Here is a 23515-nt window from a genome sequence, read left to right as displayed (position 1 = left end):
TCTTAGGTTATGAGAGGTATCCTGCTTCATTTTATTTGTTATTGGATTCTAACAACCATAAGGCCCTCACGAGAGTATACGTTTGTTTGCCATCCTCATTAACGTCGTGTCGTGTAAAAAGGCGGAATCGTTTCTGATGTTTACTTTTGAAAAAGCATGCCAACAAACAAAATACCCATGCTACTACACTCCTGTGTAAGCCCCGTCCTCACAGAATCAAAATAACTTTAACGTTAGAAAAGTGAAACCGCAGTCACGGAGCCTCAAGATCACAAGCTCCGTGCAGTGAGATAAAGACACGTTGGGAGAACGTGAATTGTAACCCCACACCATGGGCCTCTTCACGGGCATTTCGAAACGACATAAAGCGACCGGATATAGCATGTCGTACCGTCGGCTATTTCATGGAGCCAAACGCGAAACGGAAGGCGCCATTAAAATAATAATTAAAACAAACATTTCACTTGACTGTATCAGTAGAAGGCGCGAACTTTACTTTCCAAAAGAGAAGAAAAAGAAAACAAAATGCTTACCACTCACTTTTTTTGCTTTCTTCTTTCTCAATCTTATTTTCCAAGCTATCTATATTCGAGGGCAAAAAAAAGAATAATAATAATAATAATAAAGACAGCGTTCCTTCTGCTTGACTGATGCAGATGCCTGGGAGCTGGTTTACCACGCAGCTCCTACGCCGACATCTGCGTATCTGCAAGGCCGGACTCGGAGGGGGCGACAGAATGCACTTTGCCCCGAAAAGTGCCAGCAACCGGCGCACTTCACTTTAAAAACTGCCCCGGCGGAGCGTGCCTATATACCACGCGCCGTTAGTCGAGAATGCAATCAACAACTTTTTACTCGGGGCGCCGTAAACAAACGCGGAAACCAATTTCCCAAGATGAGGAAACCATCGCGGGCAGTGGCGAAACGCGGCGGCGGAAACCCCGGCGAACCAGTTTCGAAGGAAGGCGCGGCTTCCTCGGAGCCCCAGGCTCGTCGCGAAATGTCGGCAGAAATGGCACGGGGCTCGCCGCGTACTCCAACCCAGCTCCTTCCAGGCACCGTTTTGTCCTTCGCTTCTTCTTTTCCTATACATAGCGCATGCGGCTGCGGCAGTGGCGACGGAAACAAAACTGCACGAACCTTTTCTTTTTTCCGTCAAGCACCGGCTTTCGTCAAATTCTCGCAACACCGCCCCCCCCCCCCGCCCCCTCAAACTCGCACGATTCCCCTTCTCAACCCAGCTGGTTCTCCTTCCGCACTGCCGAGCCATTCTCATCAGAATGAACGAATGACGTTATATATGCGAGTCGAGTATGGAGGGCTCCGAGCGGAATTCGCGGCAGAGGATATCCTTGATCTGTTTACACCGCATCGCGCCTTCATTTTCCCTCCTTGCTCCCTCTCTGTGTCTCCCACCACCTTTACGCCTGTGAAACGTTTTGTTTGTGAGAATGTCCATACTATATGTTCGCGTCACCTTCCTCCCTATCGCCAACACTCTTCCGTGTATGTGCGTGTTTTACGCGGGTACAAATATTCCGGCGACGTGCGCAGAAAGAAGTCCCGCACCATGGCCTGCATGATGCGGTACCGTGCCGCTTGTTTTTCGACATCGTAGAGGGTGCACCAACCTGCAGCTGTCTTTGATAGATGCTCGAAAGGAATCACACTTCGCGGCTACGCCTAACGAAGAGTCCTACGGCAGCACCCTTTCCGGGTCGCTCTACCGGAATGCGAAATTTGCGACAGCAGGCTGCAACACGGCATTCTTTTGGCGAAGAGAGGTACCAACCGTGCGACGGAGCTCATGCCATGATACCATTCCATTTCCTTTCTTTCTTTCTTCCTTTCTTTCTTTCTTTCTTTCTTTCTTTCTTTCTTTCTTTCTTTCTTTCTTTCTTTCTTTCTTTCTTTCTTTCTTTCTTTCCTTCTCTCTTTCTTTCTTTCTTCCTTTCTTTCTTTCTTTCTTTCTTTTTTGCAGCGAAGCTGTTTATCTGACGGACCTATATGAATGAGCCGTATGGGTGGTCTCGAAGGGGGGGGGGGGGAGGGGGGAGGGTTATATCTGGGCTAGCTAATGTGCGTTAAGTGAACAAAAAAGATGGCGGCGTGAGCGCCGAACAGGGGAGAACTAACCATAGTACGGTGGAGAAGAAAGAAGGCACACGAGATTTCGCAGCGCATCGACCTGCGCGGTATAGGGGAGTGCGCCCGCGCTGGCGGCCGTTGCTGCCGGCTGCGTCTGTTGTTTTCTGCTCTCAATACACGGCGCGGCAGTTGCGGTGGCAAAACACGGGGATGTGCGCCGCGGTAGCCACCGCGTTGTGTAATAACCGGATTGTGCATTGCACAGGTGGACCACTGCAACAGTTGCAACCACAACAAAAATGGGGAATATGGGAAGAACACGCATTGTGCGCATGGCCGAAAAACAAGCCGAGTACGAGAAGAGGTGTCGAAAGCAGAGACGCGACTATAACGAACGACGACGGGCCCGTGAGGAAGCGGAGAATGCGGCCAGTGCCTTCGCCTCCGACGAACGTTAGCGAGAGCAGATGCGAGAGTCTAGTCATCGGCGTCGAGCGCAAGCTACCGATAAAGAACGCGCACTGGACGCCGGTCGTAAGCGTCAAGCTAGGTCTTTCGCGTCTGCGTCCAAGCGGGTAGGAGCGTGAGTTGCCACCTTCTTCGAGTTTTACCGGAGCGAATTCCGAATCAAGAGACTGTTTCTGGGCGCGGAGTTTGGCCATAGTTGCTTGGAACAACCTCGCTGGCTAATCCGGCCGACACCATATTAATGGTTCGACACGAATTTTTTGATGATTGTAACTTTTTTTATGTAATAAGCTTCCACAATAAAGGGGTCGCGTCAGACTGGGCCACTCAAAAAAAAAAATAGAAGGTATATTTAATTTCAGAAGCTATTTGAACTTCGCATACGCTGATATCTTTTTTTTTTCATAAAGATTATCTGTATAATTTTCTACCAATCACGAAAACTACTAGGTTGTTTCTAAATGCAGTTCAGAGCTCGAAACTACGCTTACTATGTCGGTATGTGTTTCCGTTAAGCCGAAGGCCTCTATCGTCAGGCCACCTCATCTTCAGCTTTCACCCACGGTATATGGCGAAGAGAAGCAAAACCGAAATTTGAACTTGCGCCCCTGCGGTAATGTGCAGTTAAATACACTAAGCGCTGCGCTAGGGATTAGCTTTGTCGTAATCTAACTCGCGCACGGTTTTGCGCCCTACACGGAATCTAAGTGTCGTGGCGTATGTGCCCCTGTTTCGGAGGCCACAACAGGCAATACTGTAGTGGACAAGGACTACACCGTGTGCATCGACCTTCAAGAAGTTGTTAGTGATAGGATGTCGGTGTCGGCTGTGAGTGCCTGCTGGTGTCGCAGCAAATGAGGTTAGAGTCGAGGGAAATTGGTGGAGTCTGCTGATTTTCTTTCTTTCTAGTCACTTGTTGGCTGAACTGCAGTTTACAGAGTGCGATCATGTTCCTAGCCCAAAGAGGACAAGTGGTCATGGCGCATCTCCGTATCCCTGTACTTGTACGTTAGCGTGATTCACGAAAATATCGTGCCTTCACCTTACGTTGTTTTCTACAAAGTTCAAACGTGCATTCTTACAGAAAGTGTCATGTTAGCATTCACAAAAAGTGCGTCACTTGCAAACCACCGTCGGATATCACTAGCTATTAGATTCCGCTCACGAATTCGATTCCTGACTTCGATGGTTGCATTGCATGGCGGGCGGAGTGAAAGGCGCTTGTGTTTTGCGTTAAACAATTCAGCTGTTAAGAGCAGACTGCCAAAGCAGAGAAGATAGAGACCGTTAGGTGCGCGACCATCAAGGCCGTAGTACTTGCAGCCATTAGATTGACAACTAAAAAAATATTTCATTTATGCGCAACTTCCGTATTTACGTTCAGCCACAGCGCTCATATCCACACCTCCTCAGACTCGCTTCGACTCTGCCTCAGTGATAGTTCCGGCGTCACGTGTTTTAATTATCCAAAGGAAAAGTGGAAAAATACTTATCAAGAAAGGGGTGAGAGAAGAAGTCACAGTCTCTCGAATGATATTTACAGCATGCTTAGAAGAAGCATTCAAGCTGTTATACTGGGAAGCATTAGGAGTAAGGATCAAGGACGAATAGATCAACAACCTTCATTTTACCAGCGACATTTTCCTGTTCAGTAACTCTGGGGACACAGTGCAACAGATAATTGAGGACTTTAGCCGAGAAAATGTAAGGGTAGGGTTGAAGATTAATATGCGGAAGACAAAATTTAATTTTTAATGGCCTGTCAAATAAACAATAATTAATTACTGCGAGTCAGCCACTGGAATCACTGCAGGAGTATGTTTGTCTACATCAATTACTCACAGGAGATCCTGATCGTGAGATGGAAATTTACAGAAGATAGAAAATTGGTCGGAGTGCGTACGGTCGGCATTACCAAATCATTACTGGGAGCTAACCGCTGGCGTTGAAAAGAAAAGGACACAATTATTGCATTATACCAGTACTAATTTGGAGATTAATAAAGAATTCTGTGAACCAGTTAAGGACCGCGCAACGAGTGATGGAACTAAAAATCTTAGGCGTAACGTTAGTAGAGAAGAACAGGGCGGTGTGGATCAGAGAGCAAACTGGGGTAGTGGCAGCTGACATTCAGTGGAAAAATTGGAGTTGGGCAAGCCACGTAATTTGTGCGGCATATAGCCGGAAGTCCATTAGAAATACAGAGTGTGTGATAGGGGAAAGGAAGCACTGTCGAGGATGGCAGGAAACTAGGTGGCGTGATGAAATTAGGAAATTTACAGACACTACCTGGAATCAGCTATCTCAGGAGAGGGCTAATTAGAAATCGCTGGGAGAGGCCTTCCTCCTACAGTGGGCATATAAATACGTTGATGGCGCTTTACAACGCGCAAAATGCTTCCGGAATATTAACGTACTGTTGCTCTTGCAGTTCGTTTGGTACTGCGAGGCCGCATTCGCATGTTTACAGAACGGCGTGAGTGACCACTTGGATACCATCACCACCACATTCTCCTTATTATGTGGGCAATGACGGCTCCGTACGAAGAGCGTCAGTGTAGCAAGATCGACTGCTTGAACCGATTCGATCAGAAACGAGTACGAATGCTTAACCGCTATGTGCTTCGCGTGCGCTGCTGCGAAGTATTCTGACATGCACTGGAACGTGAGTTCTTATGAAGCTGGTATATCTATGGAAACGTTGGCGCTGATAATTGTGGTGATGTTGACTGATCAGCCTTGACTTCTATGAGGGTGTCACTTGGGATATGAGAGACAGTGTAGTTAGGGCCTCCGGGCCTTGACTTCGCCAACCTATGATTTATTACCAGGATTAAAATTCAGGTGTACGCGCCTTTGTGCATTTCGGCTCTGCCAGAATGCGACTGCCCGGTCCTGCGAAACTCTAGACTCGCTGCGAGGCCTCATCGTGTTTTATCACCCGAGGGGAAGCCAAAAAGAAGCGATTAACGCTGACACGACGTCAAACTGTGATAGACTGCGAAAATTGCACGTGTGGATGTTACGTAGCGAAGTTTTTTGCCATAATTTTGGGAGCGTCAGTTGCCACGGCTTCTTTCTGGATTCGACTTTCAGGGCTATACTTTCATAGCTCTCCGTGCCCTCAACAGAGATCCCATGCGAAGAGAGAGCGCGTTTTGTAGTCGGTTGGTGCTCGACAACATTGCGAACAGCACCTTAGACGGTACTGACTGACAGGGGAGCTGATATTGAAGCTATGCGCGTCATTGGAACCACACGTCAAACCGTGTGCTGCGTGATTATATACAATCCAGACGGACGTATACCGTGAAATCACGACAATGGAAGTGTCATGCATCCTCCTCACATTTTTGCGAGAGACAGGACTAATGGACACATGGTGACGTAGTTGGCGCAGAAAGATACGCTCAGGCGGAGCAATTGCAGACAGGTCTGCCAGGCTAACACCGCCTGCAGTCTAATCACCACCACCACCGCCACCATCGTATTACAAAGCGACTAAATGTGTTTATTTGGATATTAATTGGGACAAACACGAAAGCTGCATAATAAGTAGTTCATATGGCCTGAGGGTACCCGTATACGGGTGCCTTCAGGCCATATGAACTACTTAGTATACGGGTGCCTTCAGGCCATATGAACTACTTATTATGCAGTTTTCGTGTTGGTCCCTATTAATATCCAAATAAACACATTTAGTCGCTTTGTAATAGATGGTGGTGGTGGTGCCTTCAGGGCATATGAACTACTTATTACTACGCATTACACGTAGTACATTACGCATTATTACATGAACTACGCATTACGCGTGTGATGCTCGCACGCCTCTTTCCATGCCGTGTTATTTGACCTGTCTATGACAGTCTGTCTACGATATTTAAGGGTTGCCCTTTTTGTTTATCCGGCACATTCCGTAAGATGCCATACGTAATTATGTCTGGCCTTGAGGCAGCGTTTCGTCGCAGTAGCAGCAGGGTCAGTAGGATTTCTGCTTCAGTACACGTCGAGTTGGTGCGCGCGTTCTATATTCTTGAAGTGCGACGTCGATTGGCTGTGGTTCAGAGGCCGGGTAATAAGTACTCCGGATGTACCCCATTGTTGACGCCCTCTGTAATTACTTGCCCCTAAGCAATAAAGCCGTTACAAACCAAGACGTCCTCTTATATGTTTCAGTTCAATGTATGTTGAAGCAATCTATGGGTAAGTATACATACTCTTAGCCTACATATCTTGTCTCGCGGTTACTGGCACGATTCGCTTGCAGAATGGCTAAGGACCTAGATAAAATAGTTATTAATTTCCAGTCTGATACGCAATAAAAATGTTCTTCTTATTGAAACTGGAGCGCCCACCACGATGTCTATCATGCATCACTTATAAACCATTTTATCGAAGCATCGCCACCAACATTTCACGTTAAGCTGGTTGTGTTTTTGTGTTATAAGACGTGATGGCTTCCGCCCCCACGTTCAACAGACCAAGACAGCATCAATGTAAATGGTTGTGGACGCCTTAAAACATGGCTCACAATCACGTGGGGTATTGGTCAAAGAGAATGTACAAGAAGGCCCAGAGGTAGGCATAGAGAAAACTAGAAACAAAGACAAGTGAAAGAAACATACAATAAAATAAAGGAAACATTTTGGTGACAGTGACAACAAAATATTTAATGGGCACACTTTAGAAGGAGGAGGAGGGAAAACTTAATTTTCGTCAGATTTCGGAGTTCCTTGAATTACTGGGTTATTTCATCTGCCAGGTGGCGTGAGGTGGTCGTAAGCCCTTGACTTTTTAGGCGATCTCCTAAGCCCAGCTGACGGTCCTCAGCTGTACTGCGGGAACCGAGCTGGACACCGCTACCTCCCAGTTTGAAGTATTATTAAGCTCCGCCCTAGCCTTCAGCCCGGGGTAGTCGCTCAATATATGTGTCAGGCCCGCCTTTTAGGAGAGGAGAAGACCGGATATATTAGTGGATACTTGTAAGGGTTACCAAATGAGCCAATCTGCAACTTTCTCCAGGTAACCTGTTGCAGTTTATCCAGTGATTTATGTGGAGAGGGGTATTTTAGAAGAAAAACAGGATTTAGCTTGCCCCTGCACGCAATTCGAAATCAATTCAAGTCTCGTCGCTATCACCAACACGTGTGCGAGAAAAAAAAGAAGAAGAAGCGATTCACGCATGCTTATTGACCTACGTCGGCTCAAAGGTCTTATTACCGAGCACAAATCGCATTTTTCATCTCCTCGTCAACTGGCTTGCAACCTTTCTTGCCACTCGGCAATGCTCCGTTTCATTTCCTTTTTATTCCTTATATACTCAACGGTGCCGCCAACGAAGTCTTGAAGCCATTCGCTATATTCGCCGAATCGAAGTGTCGAGCGTCAGCAATCTGAAGTTTCACGCAGGCTACCGCTAACGAATGCAGGGTGGAGACGGCATTAGACAGAGTAATAAGTCTTGCAATAACGTCGCCTCGCCCTGGCCAGTGTTTCACTTATATATGTCGCTTCGAGGACGGCCTCGCGCACCTTACGAAAGACCTGCTGCCGGATCTCACTCGTGGCGCGGCCCTTTTGACACGTGTGGCTCAAACAAAGTATATATATATATATATATATATATATGAATGAATGAAGGGTCGCAGAAACATCGGAGCTAAACACAGAGCGAAACATAGTAAGCCAGAAATCGGTAACCTTATTCCCGAGGGAATGAAAATGCCAGCCACTCATTCCTGCCAGCGGAGAAGTGCAACCATTGCTGACAACTTTCATATTTCCCGGCAGGAGTCAGACCGACGGGGAGGAATTAAAGTGCGCGGCAGGATGCCGGTCTCTGATACTGCTTCCACGCCACGCGACATCAAAGAACTTTGGCGGTAAGAAGCTCGTTGCCTCGTTTCCGAAGAAGAAGAAAGATCAAAAGGATGTTGACACATTTCCCTCTTGGCTGTTTGCAGCGAGGGGAATGCGCGTCGCTGCTGATGTAATTATTTACTGGAGATCGGCGATCATTCCCTGAACGCGTCCTCCCCTACCTACGTTCCCCTCGCTCTACATTTTTTGTTGTTGTTGTTTTGCTTCCCTCGCGCCAAGTGAAAGCAGCCGTCCCCGCGGAGATGCACTGCCGACCATGCGGTGCGACGACGCTCCCCTGGTCGCCTAGCAACGAGAAAAGCCGGTCAGGCCACTTTCGGATTACCCGCCCCTCAGCTGACCGATCCCCCTGCAACAGGTGGCGGCCAAAGCGGTGAAAGGCTGATGCACGCGGAGAGAGAGAAAGAGAGAGAGATTTTAGAGAGGATGAGGCGCTATTTTCTGCAGCCCTTTAGGGAGCGTAGCTTAGCATCTGATGCGCGTGAAAAAAAAAGAAAATCAATAAAAGCAGAAAGAAGAGAAGGAAACGCAAACGGTGCGTGAAAGCTGAACACGAAGAAAAAAAATGAGAAAGTGGATTCCCGGGAGAACCACATTCGCGAATCCATTCTTCGGATAGAAAAAGCCAGTTTGCTCATTTCCTGTTTGGAGAGCGAAGTGCGCATGGCGCACACAATATGCCGCCGTCATGGCACAGTCATGCTCCAGTGTTCCTTCATAAGGGGTTTGTATCTGTGTCAAGCATGCGCATCATGCGAGGTTTTTCATGTGCGGCGAAATTAATGACTGACGAATAAGCACTTCGCTTGAGGGGGGGGGGGGGGGCGTGTGCAGCGCGTAAGTCGCATTGATTGAGAAGCGACGCACGCGCTGAGGTTTCGGTGCAAGAGCCGACAAAGTCCTGGTGCATTGACTGAGCGGCAGAAATAGGCCATGGAATCTTCAGATTTGTACAACCCACGCTTGTGACGACGACAGCTACGCATACAAAGGGGTGGTGGAGGCGGTATACTCATGTAACCAATAAAAATGCACGCATAACAGAGTGTACGTGTTTATTTAATTTCCTTGAGCTTGTGAATCAAGTTGACAGTTCGAGTGCAATGGGTCTTACTTTCTTTTTCTTTTTTTAGTCTCGCGTCACCACCGTACGCATTGCAATGGGGCAATGTCTGCTTCTGAAGCCGCGACACCGCTTTGCCGGCGCCGTGATGCAACGCATTTTAGTACAGCAAAGGAACTCGAGGCTATATTCCGAACGCTGTCGAATTCCTCATTTTTGCCGAATATCGAAACCTCGCGTATACTATCGCAGACTCCAGTGCTGGTCGCATTCTCACACACTGATTCAAAGTAGAGAACGCGGGAGGATTCGTATACAGCCGGCGAAATGTCCGGCATAGCTCCATCGGCTGCAGGTGCGGCGCGCACTTAGCGCGGTTTTTTCGTGTTAGCAAAATTATTTTACGCATTCACATATAAGAAATGGGCGCTGCAACACGTACGTTTAGAAACCGTGCAGCAACGCCTAGACTAGAGCCAAGTTCGTTGCCGTAGCCAGTAAGCGAAATCTTGCACGGCAACAGCCATGCTAGTTTGTGCGTGTCTCTTTCTATACCAGGATTTTGCTTATCTATCTGTGCTAGCCCATGCGAATGCATTTTGTAGTTAGTTTTCCGCCCACATGCGTGACTGTGATCATGTCGCAACTAATGTGGAAATGTGCCATTCGCGCCAGAATGTAATGCAACGATTATTTTCCTTTCTTTTTCGTATTTCATGAGCGCTCTGATTGGCGCTCCGGTTTCGTTAGCCAGTGATCGACGGGTCATGAGCGGTGGGGGATAATAGAGGATAGAATCAAGGGAGAAAGGAATCACTATAGCATCAGGACTGGTGTACTGTAACTATCCTATGCCAATGTCTTTCCGTGTCTCGCTTCGTCAGTGGTCAGAACTGCCTCCGCTGGCGTTATCAGCGGGTTCAACCGGCCATGAACGGTGGATGATAAGAGTGACATATTAGAATTAAGTGGAAGGAATACCTACATTATACCGGCCCAGGGCGCGCTATAACGTAAAGCTATCCCCCCCCCCCCCCCCCCCGATCTGTTCCTATGTCTGCCATTAGCCCTCCATGATTGGTCAAAAATTTCTGGACCACGTCCACTTCGCCTGTTTGTGACGAGACGTCACGATAACACCCAATTTGACATGACATGTACAAACTGATTATGCATGAATAGGTCGAACAAAAAAATATTTTCACATTCTATGCCTTTTTTGCTATTGGATAAAATTTTGCCGTGTGCGCCCACTTCGCCTGCCTGTCACGCGAGGTCACAAAACCTCGATAACACTTCACGTCAAAGTAATGTGTTCGCACTAAAGAAGCGTAAATATGCTTACTAAACTGATTTTTTAATAGCCGGAAACTCCCCGTTCTGAAAGTAATAGGTGATGGCTGTCCGCTGATCGCACTGGCACTGACTGCTTGGAGCTGGCTTCGAGAATTGATTTCTTTTCGTAAAATAAAAAAAAAATATGGCATGGCAGTATAAGGTTGTCGAGCCGTTTCGGTGCGTGTGCAACATCGCTTTGCCGTCTGGTTTGCGCGAGCGGCTTTAACTCAAGTACTGTCCGTGCACGTATCTACACATTCTCTCTACTTACTACACATTCTCTCTCCCGCCTTTAATACCGTTGTTTTCCCTCGGTGAGTCGACTAGGGAATCCGATGACTGTATCGCGGCAAATCACAACCATCGAATCGGTTGCGATACCACGCCCATGATATCGCATCGTTCCGCAGCACTCCCACCTCCTATGTACTCCTGCCGTAGCAGCACTCCTACCTTAGCAGCTAGCACTCCTACTTTAATAGCCCTCCTACCGCCAATGGTATGTAATATGTGACAGGATAACAACCCGGGAATGCAAAGCCGGCGCCGTTCTTCGGTATCATTTTGACGTTGGCCTTCTTCATCATTAGTTTAGGCTGTCAGGTAGTGGTGGGTGTGAGTGCCCTTTGTGGACCCGTCAGGAGTCGGTGTCAACGCTGAGTTTACTTTTTGGTAGGCGCTGATGGATGGCTGGTGGTTGCCTCGTGGCGAACGTCTAATTAACGCCTCTGACCGTGTTGAGACGTGACAAGCGGCATTTTCAACTCCCCGTTACAGGCCGCCGCGAGTTTCGACTAGCCACCGCAAGCTAAGCAAATGGAGGCGAACCAATCGTAGACGTCGGAACAACCTCCTCGATCGATTATCTATGCTCTCGGACAAATTTCGGCGCCACTAAAGGCAAAGCTACGGGTGCGAAGCTTCTTCACATGCGCTACCGCGTCAAGTAGTCCGGCAGCGCTTGATAGAGCTTTTGGTTTCTCGTAACAGACGCAGCTTCCACGTGTGGCGGTTTCGCGTTTGCCCTGAGGCGGAAGAGAAAAAGCATAATGTAAGTCAACTTCAACACTGAGTGGTGTACTTTACATTACTTAGGTGTTGTACATAACTTGTTAATGTTTCTCCTACCCCACCTTAAACTACGCGGGAGAAAATGTGGAACGTTTTTCTCGGAAGCGCTCTCGCTTCTGCGCGCTTTGCCTCCGTAGCTTTCCCTTCATTGCCACAGAAAGTTGTCCGCGAGTGCACTTTCACTGCGCTAGGTCAGCTCCACCGGAACCCTCTGCACTTCTGCGTGCTCCTCGCCTCTTGTCATCCAACTAGATAAGAAAAACCTGTCCAGGTGGGCAATGCTATCAGCTTTGAAAGCAAATAGAAGTGACCTCTGATATATAAGGTAAGCGTTTGAATGGGCTGTTCTGCGAGTCACCTCCAAGTGGTTGCGTCAGCGGTTGCGTAAATTTGACGTCAGGAGATTTCTATAAAAGCAGAATGCAATAGTTTTACGCCATATATCGGGCCCCAGGTTGGCTTAGGTGACACGACACATGATTTGCGACGGTATAACCCACTGATCGTCACTATGCGGACTGGGTCGGGATTTATAACTTTGCCTTCCATTTGATTTTATGGCACTGTTATCATCCGCTGTTCGTGGCTGGCAGGTCTCATGGATAACGTATGTAGAAAAAGACGAATAAACGGGGCAGGCGGGTACTGCAAAGAGAAGAAGAAGAAGTTGGAACAATGAGTAGCTCTTTGTCTGTTTTCTTCACGTCTCGTTAGTTTTACACACTTTGGTGCCGAAAACCTCCGTGCGGACTCGTTACCTTCATCGCACGTCTCCAGGGCCTTCTACTCCACCGTTTCGCGCTGCAAGCGGGAGAAATGACTGGATAACGCATCACTCATGATCGGCGTGGAGACCAGACATCTATCAAGAGCTAATCGAATGGATCGGCTCAAGACCAAGTGGTCGGCTCGACGAGCACAAGATTCTGCAGGAAGCACAGTTGCTACTTACAGATCATACCGTGGACAAGCCCAAGCTTTCAGGTATTTTTGACCATCCATCTGCTAGCAACAACGGGCTCTCGAAACTTAACGATGCACTCGAAGAGCACATTGCCTACGATGGGCTCGAAGCAGAATAAGTAACTACTGCACAATATAACGATGAAGCTATCAGCATGCTTGCCGAGATTCGGTGCAAGATCGACGCTTTGGGACGCGTGGACAGTACAGAGGAGTCTGTTCCTCAGAATGCAACCCCGACAGTTCCTGACGCTATGCCCAGAATTGGCCAAAGGCTACAGAATCTTGATATGCCGACATTCAAAGGCGACATTCACAAATGGGCACCTTTCTGGGAGCTATTCGAGCAGACTGTTCATCTTAACAACGCTATATCGACAACGACGAAGTTTTTCTATTTGAGGCGTTATCTTGCCGGGGAAGCGTCAGCGGCCATTGCCGGTTTACCGACTTTTGAAGCTTGCTACTCAGATGCCGTAGGACTTCTCAAACAACGTTTTGGCGATCGTCAAAGGGTAGTGCAGCCCCACATGACAGCGCATCGCCATCTACCTCATTTAAAGTCCGGAAGCGACGTACGCGGCCTCAGGCAGCTGTATGATGCCGCGCAACTAAATATCTGCTGTCTAACTGCACTAAACGTACCCACTCTCAGTTTCTTTGCAATGCTGATAGATATTCTACAGAAGGCAGTGGCATACGAAATCATTCTTGCACATGCGCGAGGAAAGCGGAGTCAGACTTTACGTCAACATGGGCCTGATACGAACCTCTCGGAGCCAGCACTGGCAGCTGCAATATCGGAAGCGGATTTAAAAGAGCTGCTCATGTTCACACGTGTTAAGTTAGAAAGCCGAGAGCAGTGCAACACATTATCACAACGGTCTGTCGATGACCGTGCTGAGAGAACTCGAGGGAGCAGCACGGCTTCCATACTGCGCAGTACATCATACAGCTGGAGCGAGTCTTCCTTCTGTCGATCTAAGAAGCCCAGTACACGCGCCTGCGACGCCAACCTATCTGTTATTTCCAAAAAAAGAGAAGCTAGCTAAGAATAATCGCTGTTATAGATGTACATCACGAGGTCACCAGGCACGGTCTTGCCATGTCAACTCACGTGCTCAGCTTGTCACGGAAGACACGCCTCGAGTATGTGTGACCCGAACTACAGAACGAAAGGTACTACAGCGGAAACTTCGAGACCAGCGGTGGCTTCAGGTAGCACAGCAGGGATAGTCTCGTCGCAATCAGTAATGCTTTGCGACAGAGATTCCACAAACGCTTGCGAATAAACGGACAGAGAAGTGTACCTGCACACTTTTCGCGCTTTTGTCGTTAAACCTAACAGGTCCAGATACATCAGAGGGATTATGGATGGAGGCAATCAGAGATCATTTATCACAGAAGATCTGGCTGTAAAACTACAACTGCAGGTACTGGGAGAAAACAGAATTTCATTCAACACGTTTGGCAACGCATCCCCAAGTTCTGCTGAAATACGAAAGCTTGTTGAAATACCACTGCATAGTCAGCACTGTTCCACTGAGAACTTGTCGACTAGCGTGCGATTGAAAGTTGAATTACAATCGTTCTAAGCTTGTGTTGCGTCTAGCACGAGCGAGTAGTATCCCCAAGTTCTGCTGAAATACGAAAGCTTGTTGAAATACCACTGCGTAGTCAGCACTGTTCCGACATCCATATTGTTCAAGCAATTATACTTCCAATTATCTGTCACGACATTGCTGCGCCGACAGCTGATAACAACTTCATTCGGAAGCTGCGATGTGAGGGCAAATTTCTTGCTGACGACAATAATTTTCTTGAAGCGGATTCTGAGAACGGCCTCAACTTGTTGATTAGAGCTGACCATCTTTGGGAAATCATGACGGGAGAAGTTGCAAGCAGCATAGAAATTCCAGGACTGGTCGCAGTCAACACGGCATTCGGGTGGACACTGCAAGGACCGAGTTGCCAAAAAGCCTTTCTTGACTGCGACGCCAACGTTATGGTCTGCGTTCTGCGAGTGGAAACGATTACTGACGATGACAAAACGTTGCAGATTCTACAGTCGTTCTGGCAGCTCGAAGCAATGGGCATCACAGATTCTGGTGAGCCTCTCTCTCCTGAGTCTGTTGCGTGGTTCCGAGGAACAATCCGCAAGAAAAATGGCAGATATAGCGTGGCGCTGCCTTGGAAAGAAGATAAGAAACAGCTACTTGGAAGCAACCATGATACCACGCTCGCACGTCTACAAAAACTGACAACGTGGCTATCGATGAATGAAGGATTATTGGAGTGATACAACGCAGTCATCTGACAATGCCTGGAACTAGGACACGCTAAAGTGGTACCTAAGAGTATTCCTATTGATCGGGCCACCTATTATGTGCCACATCGGGAAGTTATACGAGAGCAATTGCTGACCACCGAGCTCCAGGTCGTGTTCGACGCATCGTCACACGCTCAAGGCTTTCGATCACTCAACGATAGCCTGGATAAATGGGTGAACCTCAACCCAGAGTTACCACAAGTACTGCTTCGCTTTCGGTGGTTTCCGGTCGCCATCAACTCGGATATCGAGAAGGCATTCTTACAAATTGAGATACAGGAGACCGACCGAGATGCATTCCGGTTTCTATGGTTTGATGCCATTCCCGTCACCAAAAACATTAACATTGTCGAATGGCGCATGACCCCGATACCATTTGGATCAACACCAAGCCCTTTCTTGCTCATGGCGACTATTCATCACCACTTGGACAATGCTTGTGAGGACAAAGCGCTTGCTTCTGTTTTGAAGAAGTCCTTTTATGTAGACGATTTACTGGTGGATGCAGAGACATTCGAACATGGTCTGAGCATCTATGAGCGATCGAAGGCAATTATGCGAGATGCAGGCATGAGTCTCAGAAAAGGGAAGACCAATAACCAGCAACTACAGAACATTTTCGACAACCAGAAGGAGCAAGTGGAAGCTGCATCAAGGGAATCAACTGCAGTTTTGGGAATACAATGGCATGGCGAAATTGATTACTTCAAATTTTCTTCCAAATCTATAGCCCAATAGTTAGCCTAAGCTCAGCCGGACCCAAGACGTACAGTTCTCAAGGCTGTTTCCCGAATTTTCGACCCTCTTGGTATTCTCTCGCCTTTCACCGTCACTGCAAAGCTTTTGTATCAGCGCCTGTAGGTTTTAGGCCAGTCTTGGGATGACCAGTTACCAGAGGAGATCAAGACGACATGGACAGCGTGGTGCGCAGACGTAATCCAGCTTGGCTTCATCAAGATTTCGCGTTGCGTGAGAGATGGGCTATATGGAGCGGTCGAGAAGGCAGAGCTGCATATATTCGTCGACGCCAGCCTGGAGGCTTATGGAGCATGTGACTATTTGAGAACAGTTGGTGACGGCGGAAATACCGCCACATCACTAATAGTAGCGAAGTCTAGAATATCACCTACCAAGATTTTAACAATGCCGAAGCTCGAGCTCATGGATGGGGCAGTAGGAGCCAGATTATTAAAATACATCCGCTCATCGTGGGATTCAACGCATTTTCCCTGCGTCATGTGGACAGACTCAACGATCACATTGAGCTTGATCCGGGGTGACCGTAACAAGTTGGGTCAGATTGTAAAGCACAGAGTGACTGAAATCGAGCATTTGCTGACCCATTGCTATGGCATTACTGCCCAGGATAAGACAACCCGTCAGATTTATTGACTAGGGGCATATGTTTAAAGATTCTACGTATATGTCGCAGCTGGTGGAGGGGACCTGAATTGTTATCCCAGCCAAGTTCAACCTGGCCTACAGACTCGGACATGAGCACGCCGATCTACAAAGAGTCAGAATGTGACACGCAACATTTACTTCTTCAAGCGCCGAGAATAGTAGACACCCTGATTGACTTAAGGAAGTTTGGCAACCTACAGAATCTCCTGCGCGTCACCGCCTGGGCATTTCGATTTGTGGATTTATGTCGTCGTATTCAAACGTCGCTCGGTGGAACTATTTTGACAGAGGAGCTAAACAAGGCTGAAATGTTCTGGATCTGTCGTGTCCAGCTCGAAGTATTCACGAATGACATTGAACACCTTCGGCTTAGAGACACTGTCCAGAAACACTCCGCACTGCGCGATCTCCACCCTTACCTGGTCTCACAGCGGGCAGCTTCGACTTGGTGACCGACTTGAAAGAATGAATGCTATGTATGACGAAAAGCATCCGGTTATTCTACCGCAAAGGCATCCCTTCACGGCCTTAGTTGTTACTGAGGCTCACTGTAGAGTTTTACATGGCGGTGTTGCAAGCACTATGATGCAGATTCGACAGCGTTACTGGGTTATACGTGCTCGACAAGAAGTTAAACAGATCATCAATGCTTGCTTTCTCCGCAAAAAATACAATGGCAAACCTGTAAAGGTGCAATTTGCGCCAATGACTGAAGGCAGGCTTCTCCCATCAGAGCCGTTTGAAGTTGTGGGATTTGACTTTGCAGGCCCACTATATGTATAGCAACATAAGACTGATGGAGTTATATACAAAGGTTGTATTCTGTTGTTCACATGTGCGACCACGAGAGCTGTACACCTTGAATTGACGAGTGTAATCTCTTAAAGCTCCTTCTTACTAGCGTTCCGTAGGTTTTTGGCTCGTAGAAGAGTGCCCGTAGCACTGTACTCCGACAATGCTCTCGCATATAAGAGAGCATCGCGAGACCTATGGGACATTTGGAATACCATGAAGAACTCTCCCTTTGCATCTTTGCTCTTGACCCATCGCATAGAATGGAAATTTATTATGCCAGGTGCGCCTTGGTGGGGCGGCTGGTGGGAGAGACTTATCCAATCGGTGAAGTCTTCTTTGCGTTACGCAAAGTGCTGTGAAAAAGCAAGCTGAATAGCGAACAAACTGGGACTGTACTGCAGGAGGTAGAGGCGGTTATCAATTCAAGACCCCTAACCAATACGTATACGCACGCTAGAGAGCCTTCTCCACTATGTCCTGCTCATTTTCTGGTCGGGAGCTCATTTCTTGCCTCTCCAGAGCAAACCAACAAACAGTGACTACGAAGCTCGAAGTGCACAGGCTACGCGACGTGACCTCAGCAAGAAGTTGCGATACCGCGAGAAGCTCGCGAACCACCTGTGGATCTGATGGAAGAAAGAATACCTCCTCGAGCTGCGGGCACTTCACCTCTACCCATCGCATCCTAGTAGCAGTCTACAAGTAGATGATGTAGCATATATCGAGGAACCTAACATCCCTAGAGGTATTTGGCCACTGGGACGAGTCGCGGACGTCTTCCCTGGTCAAGATGGAATAATCCGAGCCTGCTGTGTGAAAGCTCAAGTGGCAAGCTTATAAGAAGGCCAGTGCAGAAATTGTACAAGATTGAATTGGACAGCGCTACTGGGGGGCGGGAGATTGTAGAAAAAGACGAATAAACGGGGCAGGCGGGCACTGCAAAGAGAAGAAAAAATTGGAACAATGAGCAGCTCTTTGTCTGGTTTCTTCGCGTCTCGTTAATTTTATACAACGTAGGCGGAACGTCATTCTGGCCACTAACGAAGCACGAAAATTGCGAAAAAATAGCATCGGAAAGGGAATCGCTACAAAATCATGGCCGTGGGGTCACTTTGAATCTACGCTGTTCGTGGCAAAAAACTACAAGCGAAAGTGTGTCAGTTAGCGCGGCGCTGAAATTTGAGCCACACTGTCAACAAAAACACGACTGATTACCTAAGCCGTCCGTAGCAGTGAACTGCACACACCAGGGCATATTTCGCTGTCGGTGCGACGGAGAGCGAAAGGTGAACCGCGCTGTCTTTCCAGTAAAGCAGAGCGCTATCTTCTTCACAGGCTGCTGCTGAGGCTGCAGTGTCAGCAAGCAAGGATACGCTACCAGGAAGGAAGCACCGTTGGCAACAAGCACCAGACTTAAAGAGACGGAACGCCTTAGGTCGTCGTGCCTTCTTCGCTACGGTAAGCTTACTTTCACGTCGATTTTTCATTGTGCGAGGCCACAGATTAAAAATGAAACGACCATGTGGCACGCTCAACAATATTCCCGAGGTTTTCTCGCTTTGTCTCAGGAAAACGCAATAATAAAAGAGGATATGCAGGCTTCTGCTTCCCGCGAAGTTATGCTTTATACTTGTTCCGCTCTAACTTACTTGAGGAAAAACACTAATTTACTTACAAAAAATTAAAAAAAATAAACGAGCAGGTGGGAGCAAAATATTACCAGCTAAGTATATTTACATAGTCAGCCATTAGTCACTTTACAAACAGGATAGACGCTCATTTGCATGCACAAGCAAAGCTCAGGCTGTCGGATAAAATACGTTATACACAGCCGCAAGTGTAGTGGTGTTAGCAGCAATTAATAGCAGCCGCATTACTCCTCGGACCTCTTTCTTGTTTTCGTATATTAAAAAATTACGGGCTTTAACACAACAAAACAACTCCTGGACTGAGAGACTCGCTCAGAGCCTCTCCCTCTCAAAGTCTAAGCTCAGAGTCTAATGAGCCTAAGCGAGTACACGTGTTTTTGTTCCGCTGTAATCGTACAAGGAAGACTAACCTAAGTGAGCTTCTTCGAGTTTATGCTCCAAACTATCATGAGGACACCAAGATAGTCAGCAAAACATTCGCAGGCTTATACATAGAACACCATTAAACTCAGCACTAGACGGCTGTGCACTGTATTACCATTGTGGTGATTTGTTCAGTTTCAGTGATAGATTTCATTCAGACACTACACTTGTTTGGGGAAATAATGCGCTTCGCTGCACTTCTTGGTGTCTGGGTACTGCCACTCCTTACGCTGGCCGTTGACCCGTCTGACTGGGAAGTGACCAGTGTGCCGGGACTCAGCGAACCGGTGAACTTCAAACACTATTCCGGATTCCTCAACGCTGCCGATGGTCGACAGCTCCACTACTGGTACGGCACACTTATTTTAATGGTGGGACAGCAGACTCTTCTGTTCACTGTTCTTCGCACGCTTTACCTATGCTTTATTAAGGCTGAACCGGTGTCTGAGTAGAGGATACAGCTGTAAATAGGAACGACCATTCCACAGTCTCTACTGAATCAAACGCATTTTTATGTTGAAGGTGGCTGATTCTGCAATGGGAAATAGGTCAAAGAAAAAAATATGCTCTCCAGAAGGTTTTTTTTTAAAGCTATACAGCATTTTTAAAACTAGCCTGTGGCAGCTAGATAGCATAATTCCAGTCTTTAAGTTGGTTTACTCAGAGAGGAGGACAGTACTCGCACTTCTTTTTTCTCATGAGGGCGCTCTCCGGCATGCTCAAGTTGCTAGATGGCAAATATTACGTTAGGTGTTGTGGACGAAGAAGGATACGGGTATCTCATCGCCACTGACCCAGATTATTAAAGAAAGCAAAGCAAGAGGAAGGAAATATGTAGACCTTGATCAAATTTAATCCATTAAAGGTGCCACTGTGATCGATAAATAAGTTTTTGCCAGGAAGAAGTTACGTTTTATTTATTATTTATTATGCCCTGAGAGACATGTCAAAATTTCTGGTAGTCGTAGAATCGTTCCTACACACTCTACATCGTTCAAAGCAGAACAATGCGACCTTGCGACCCAATTAACCATTCTTTTTTAACTTGCTATTGAGTATAGCCACGTTGCAGTACGGGTAAAGAAGATATGCTAAATATGCCAGTTAAAAATTGAAAAAATATTTGTTGTGCCCATGAACAGTCAGTTGCCCAAGTATTGATACGCAGTTAAAAAGGTAAAAAGAATAATACATAATTAAAGACCAAAACAATTTCGTAACAATCTTAAAGAAGAAAGTCTTTATCGGGCGAAATTGGGCCCAGCAAGACAAGAACAGCGATAGCGGCGAGCAGTCGTCGGTCGCAGAAATTTGATATACGAATAAAGCGTGCCAATTTGTACGCGAATCATTGTACATTCCAAGGTAATCGCTGGTGCACGTGTATATTACAGATTTTACGCCACCATTTTAGTCGGATGTGCCATTAGATTAGATAAGACTCTTTCGCTATAGAATCGGCAACAACGGGCCCTACAGCGCAAAACTATTCCAATCTGTTTTTATTCCAATCTCCTCACGTCAAGGTTACGTAACCAGTGACGCAAGCATCGGGTGATAACCCACAGCGTTGTTTGAAAAGCCCAGTCAAACGCTTCTCGTTAATAGGATGTCACTTTATTTTGCTTTCAAAGAGAATAGCATTGCCTACATTTAACAGTTTTTCTTATCTAACTGAGAAGAGCCGAGGAGCACGCTCAAGTGGAGAGAGTTTCGATGGGGCCGAGCCATCACAGTAAAAGTAGATAACCGGATGAAGAGGGTGGTGCCGACGTCTGCGATTGGTCCGATATGCCTTGCTTAGCTTGCGATGGCTGGCCGAAAATCGCGGCTGCGTGCAACGGAAGGTTAAAAATGCAGCCAAAAGGGATCCTCAGCAAAGTAGAATTGGAAGAGCAATGTGCATACGCGCTGCAAGATCTCGATAACGTTGTACTACCACGCAAAATCTTCTATCATACGCAAGTAAATCCATGTACCCCGGCAGCTCCGAGTAGTCAGTGCCACAGTGGTCGGCGGGCAGCCATCTTCTATTGCTTTCGGAACGGGGCACTCTCCGGCTATTCGGAAAAGAAATTCAGTTTTGTTCGGCATCTTATTGCGTCTTTAACGCGTACACGTCTTTGATGCGGGGAGTTTTCGCGGTTTTGTGACGCCGCGTGACAGACAGGCAAAGTGGGCGCAGCCCGAGAAAGTTTGATGTATGGCAATTTTTCAAACAACTCCTCTTACGCTAATTGTAAAATAGGCGTCGAATCACAAATTATTTTCTTTCGTTCGGTCTCGGGACACGAGACACGGTCTCGTGTTACTACGCGTGGCAGACAAGTGAAGTGGGTGGTGGTTGGAAAATTTTTTGACCAATCGTTGGAGGGATAATTGCAGAATTCTGACAGCAAAGTTCGCAATAGCTTTACATTATAGCGCCCAACATTCTCGAAATTTCGGATACATCTAAGTGCATTTTCAGCCGCGTGATGAGTCTGTAATAGTGCTTAGATGGTTAAGAACGGTCGCTGAAAAAAGATAATGTAGGTAAGTTAGTATTGAGATAATTTGCGCTGTGCTGTTCCGCCCTTTGATTTCGCCATAACAGTTCAAATCTGTTACTCGATGGAAAAGTATCGTGACAAAATTTACCTATTAGATTAGTCATGTTCATAGATTTGTCTCACACAACGTTTTTTCCGATCCCTCTTCATTAGTCCGCATATGATAAGATGCTATAGTGGTAACGTGAACCTAACTTTGTCCACTAAGGTTTGCTGGAACGTGACCATTCGAACTTGGGTATGCAACTTTCAGCAATCCTTTATAATACTTTTATAAATAGCTATCCTTCATAAGTACTTCCTCGTACCAGTACCACCATAATTTTGTTACTGAAGAGGAAAGCCATTCGTGCCAGGTTTTCTTGACAGGGAGAGCAGGGTACGTTGTCATTGGCAATAAAAATGGTAAAGGCAACAGGCGTCGCATGACTGCGCATTGCTCGCCCAGAGCCACGGGCATCACGCATGCAGTAACGGGCCCGATGCAGCTTGCCTGCGATCCCTAGGGGCAGGCAGAAGCAAAGAAATAGCTACGTCAGCAAGGGGCTCTTGTGGGGTTCCTCTGCAGCTGGCCACTGCAAAAAAAGTTCTCGGCATGAGGTGATGGCGCAAGTTGCGCCGACGCTCCCCAGCACCCGCGTACAACAGCAATGTGGCGGATTAAATGCACAGACACGTTCGACAGGTAGAAAGACGAAACCGTTGCCAGCAGCACCGTAAGTGAACTGCGTGGCGCAGATGTGGTATGTGCGTGACGTCACTCAAGGCGAGCGGAAGTGATGAAAAATAAAAGCACGGAGAGAAGTACTCGAAAAAGGTAAAATCTTGCTACCGTCGCGCGGTGTGTGTCGTCAGGACATTTGTAGGGTCGTTAGGGGGAAATGCGGTCTGAATTTTGAATTGCTTTTTTTTTTAGTGAAAACATGACGCAAGCGGAATTCTTCATATACACTAGCAGTGTAGAATGTGCAATGACCTGCGACGCGCGACCTACGTGCGCCGCTAGCCGACCACTTCTTTCAAAGTCTCTTTTTGTGCTTATTTTTCAGTATCTTAGTTTATGTGATTAAAGAAAAAGAAAAAGGTAATGCAAGGAACGAAAGCCATTCAACGACCCGTCTTCTTCGCTCTCCCCGGAGCCCTCCTGATCTCTCTTTCACCCAGCTCAAGTCTTCATCCCGACAAGTGTGCAGTAAAACATAAGGGACAACATTACGTAGGTTCGGGCTAAATTACTGGCCGTTGTCGGAAGCGACAACTGCCGAGTTATTAAGCTTGCTAAGGAACTTGCACGAAATGAGCGAGACTTCGCACAAGTATAAAACGAAAGTCCGAGAAGGTTATCTACAGCCTATCAAAAATCATGCAGCCAGTGTAGATCATATACGTTCGATAAAAATTAAAAGCTTCCCCTTGAGTTCTCAAACAAGACTCAGCGCGCAAATAGCGAATGTCAGGACAGTACCAAAGGACGGAATCTCTAAAACATCTT

The 23515-nt window shown here is 47.2% G+C and overlaps 2 protein-coding genes across 6 annotated transcripts in view; one reads left to right on the top strand and one right to left on the bottom strand.

Moving 5' to 3' along the window:
- The window catches only part of LOC135915994 (protein O-mannosyl-transferase Tmtc3-like), a 953411-nt gene that overhangs the window by 892599 nt on the left and 37297 nt on the right, over positions 1-23515 (bottom strand). The gene's annotated exons all lie outside the window — the stretch shown is intronic.
- The window catches only part of LOC135915992 (lysosomal protective protein-like), a 268663-nt gene that overhangs the window by 227068 nt on the left and 18080 nt on the right, over positions 1-23515 (top strand). Inside the window, exons 1-3 of one of the 3 annotated variants that reach the window (XM_065449180.1) lie at positions 12577-12892; positions 18735-18857; positions 19607-19820. In XM_065449180.1, coding sequence (XP_065305252.1) covers positions 19654-19820 — 167 coding nt within the window. In that variant the 5' untranslated portion in view covers positions 12577-12892; positions 18735-18857; positions 19607-19653. Of the gene's footprint in view, positions 1-12576; positions 12893-18675; positions 18858-19606; positions 19821-23515 lie in introns of those variants that run through there. The other 2 variants (XM_065449182.1, XM_065449181.2) reach the window with 2 other exon arrangements.

This window comes from Dermacentor albipictus, chromosome 1 (genome assembly GCF_038994185.2).
Source record: "Dermacentor albipictus isolate Rhodes 1998 colony chromosome 1, USDA_Dalb.pri_finalv2, whole genome shotgun sequence".
Lineage (NCBI taxonomy): Eukaryota > Metazoa > Arthropoda > Arachnida > Ixodida > Ixodidae > Dermacentor > Dermacentor albipictus.
Note: the sequence above shows the minus strand (reverse complement) of the source record. Positions and strands in the feature narration are given on the sequence as shown.